This window comes from Belonocnema kinseyi, chromosome 1, assembly GCF_010883055.1.
Source record: "Belonocnema kinseyi isolate 2016_QV_RU_SX_M_011 chromosome 1, B_treatae_v1, whole genome shotgun sequence".
NCBI lineage: Eukaryota > Metazoa > Arthropoda > Insecta > Hymenoptera > Cynipidae > Belonocnema > Belonocnema kinseyi.
In genome coordinates, this window is record NC_046657.1 from 86,859,570 (window position 1) to 86,861,479 (window position 1,910).

The 1,910-nt window shown below is 30.6% G+C and overlaps 1 protein-coding gene across 7 annotated transcripts in view; it reads left to right on the forward strand.

The window, feature by feature from the left end:
• LOC117168367 (prolyl 4-hydroxylase subunit alpha-1-like) overlaps positions 1-1,910 on the forward strand; it is a 52,640-nt gene that overhangs the window by 31,356 nt on the left and 19,374 nt on the right. For 2 of the 7 annotated variants that reach the window (XM_033353992.1, XM_033354000.1), the window contains exon 8: positions 20-105. The exons of the other annotated variants lie outside the window; for them this stretch is intronic. In XM_033353992.1, the coding sequence (XP_033209883.1) occupies positions 20-67 (48 nt within the window). In that variant the 3' untranslated portion in view covers positions 68-105. The remainder of the gene's footprint in view (positions 1-19; positions 106-1,910) is intronic. 7 annotated transcript variants of the gene reach the window in all.

Here is a 1,910-nt window from a genome sequence, read left to right on the forward strand (position 1 = left end):
CGTGTGATTTGTATGACAGAGGCCAGAGTCTGTCCCAGCGTCTGCTCCCTCTAGTCGACGAGACTGACGGAAGAACTGATCAGACCAGATGAAAAACAGAATCTGGTGAGTAAAGGAATTTCGGCGTTTGCCGAAATTATTGTTACATTCTCTGAATAATTATTTTAAAAAGTGAATTTCATTTTTTATTTCGATTTTATAACTTATAAGTATAATATAACTACATATAGTTTACATAGTACATTTTTCCATATGCTTATAATTCATTCGACCCAGATTCGGAGAACTAGGATAGGATCAGAAATGCTAAAAACTTTTCGAGTTTTTCATTAATGGTGTTGTCAAACCTGATAGGCCATGGCTTAGAAGTACAATTAGGTACCAGATAGGTTTGATAACGTTATTAACAAAAATCAAATAATTCATGTATATACGTAAAATACTTACATATGATAGAAAAAAATACATATACTGCAGTCCCGCAAGAACAGGTGCAAAACTCGGTGGGATGCCAGAGCTTGTCCATCGTCCCATAGTCGGCCATGCTATGGTGAAAAATTTGTTTATTAATATTATGCTTTTTTAAAACAAATTTAATAAGTCCTTTGAATTATGCACTTTACAACAATTGAAGCAACATTTATAATTAATTGATAGATTTAACTATTTTTTTAAACAAATCTAATTAAAATATGCATTAATCAGGCATTCGAGACAGAGCTCTAGGTTTGTCCCATTTTTCATTTCACACAAGAAATCTGAATATTGCTAGGAATATCCTTTTTCTGAATCATTATCCACGAAAATTAATTGAGAGACATATTACAATTAGAGTTCAAAAAATCAAAAACAAAGAGAGTAATAATTTGCTTGCAGATAATCAGAAAGAGTTACAGGAAAATTGTTCGTTTAATATCTTTGTTCTTCCATTTTTTGGTTAAATTTCTAGAACTATTAAACATATCTTAAAAAAAATTTTAATTCATATTATTTTCCGTATACCATTTGAAATGGATTCAGTGATAAATTTGTGCAAATATCCTTTGGATAATTTTGAAAAGGGTGGTGTTGTTTATAACATCACTTGCAAGATCTGTAAGACGAATCACGTGGGACAGACTAGCTTGACTGGTATAATGTTGAAATTTTGCATAGTGAAAGTAATGAGAGAAGGAGAGAATTCATGGAAATGCTTTATATTAGAAAACAAAAAAAGTTATCTATTAATTTAAAAACCGATTTGGATAAGTTGAACAAAAGTTATGCTAATACGATTAATTACATTTAATGAGGCTGTTTCATGAATTCTGTTTTCCTTTTACTTTCTCTATTTCTGATGTAATTGTGACAGATACTTATACTGTGTTTACAACAGATTGGCCTACTGACCCTCATTCGATGCTCAGGTATTAAAGAGAGAGCACCTGTTCGTGGGTGCTGTCACTTTCTACCATTTAAATTTTTCTTGTCTTGATAAGGGTACTATACGAGTACCGAAACTTTGGTAATGCAATTTTATTTATTTTTAATTTTCATTTTAAATGTTATGTTATTGTAATTGGATCATAATAAAAATAGAAAAGACGAAAGAAAGAAAAAGAGAAGGGAGTGGATGTGGTTAGCTGCCGTCTCATTTTTCATTCCTCTTTTTTATTTTTTCCGAAAAACTTTTTTTTTGTCAGATGACAATAGAATTTTTTGTTTTTGTTTATTCGTTGTGGTCCAAATTTGGTAGTTGGATTCTTATTTTTAACAGGAGTTTGCATCAATTTTATTATTGGACGTTAAATATGATTTTTAATTTGGATTTTAATATACGAGGGTGGATTGATAAGTTTCCGGCCTGACCAAGAAAAACAACGTTTTTAAGAATTTTTTTTTTTTATTTCTCAACATAATCTCCTCCAAGG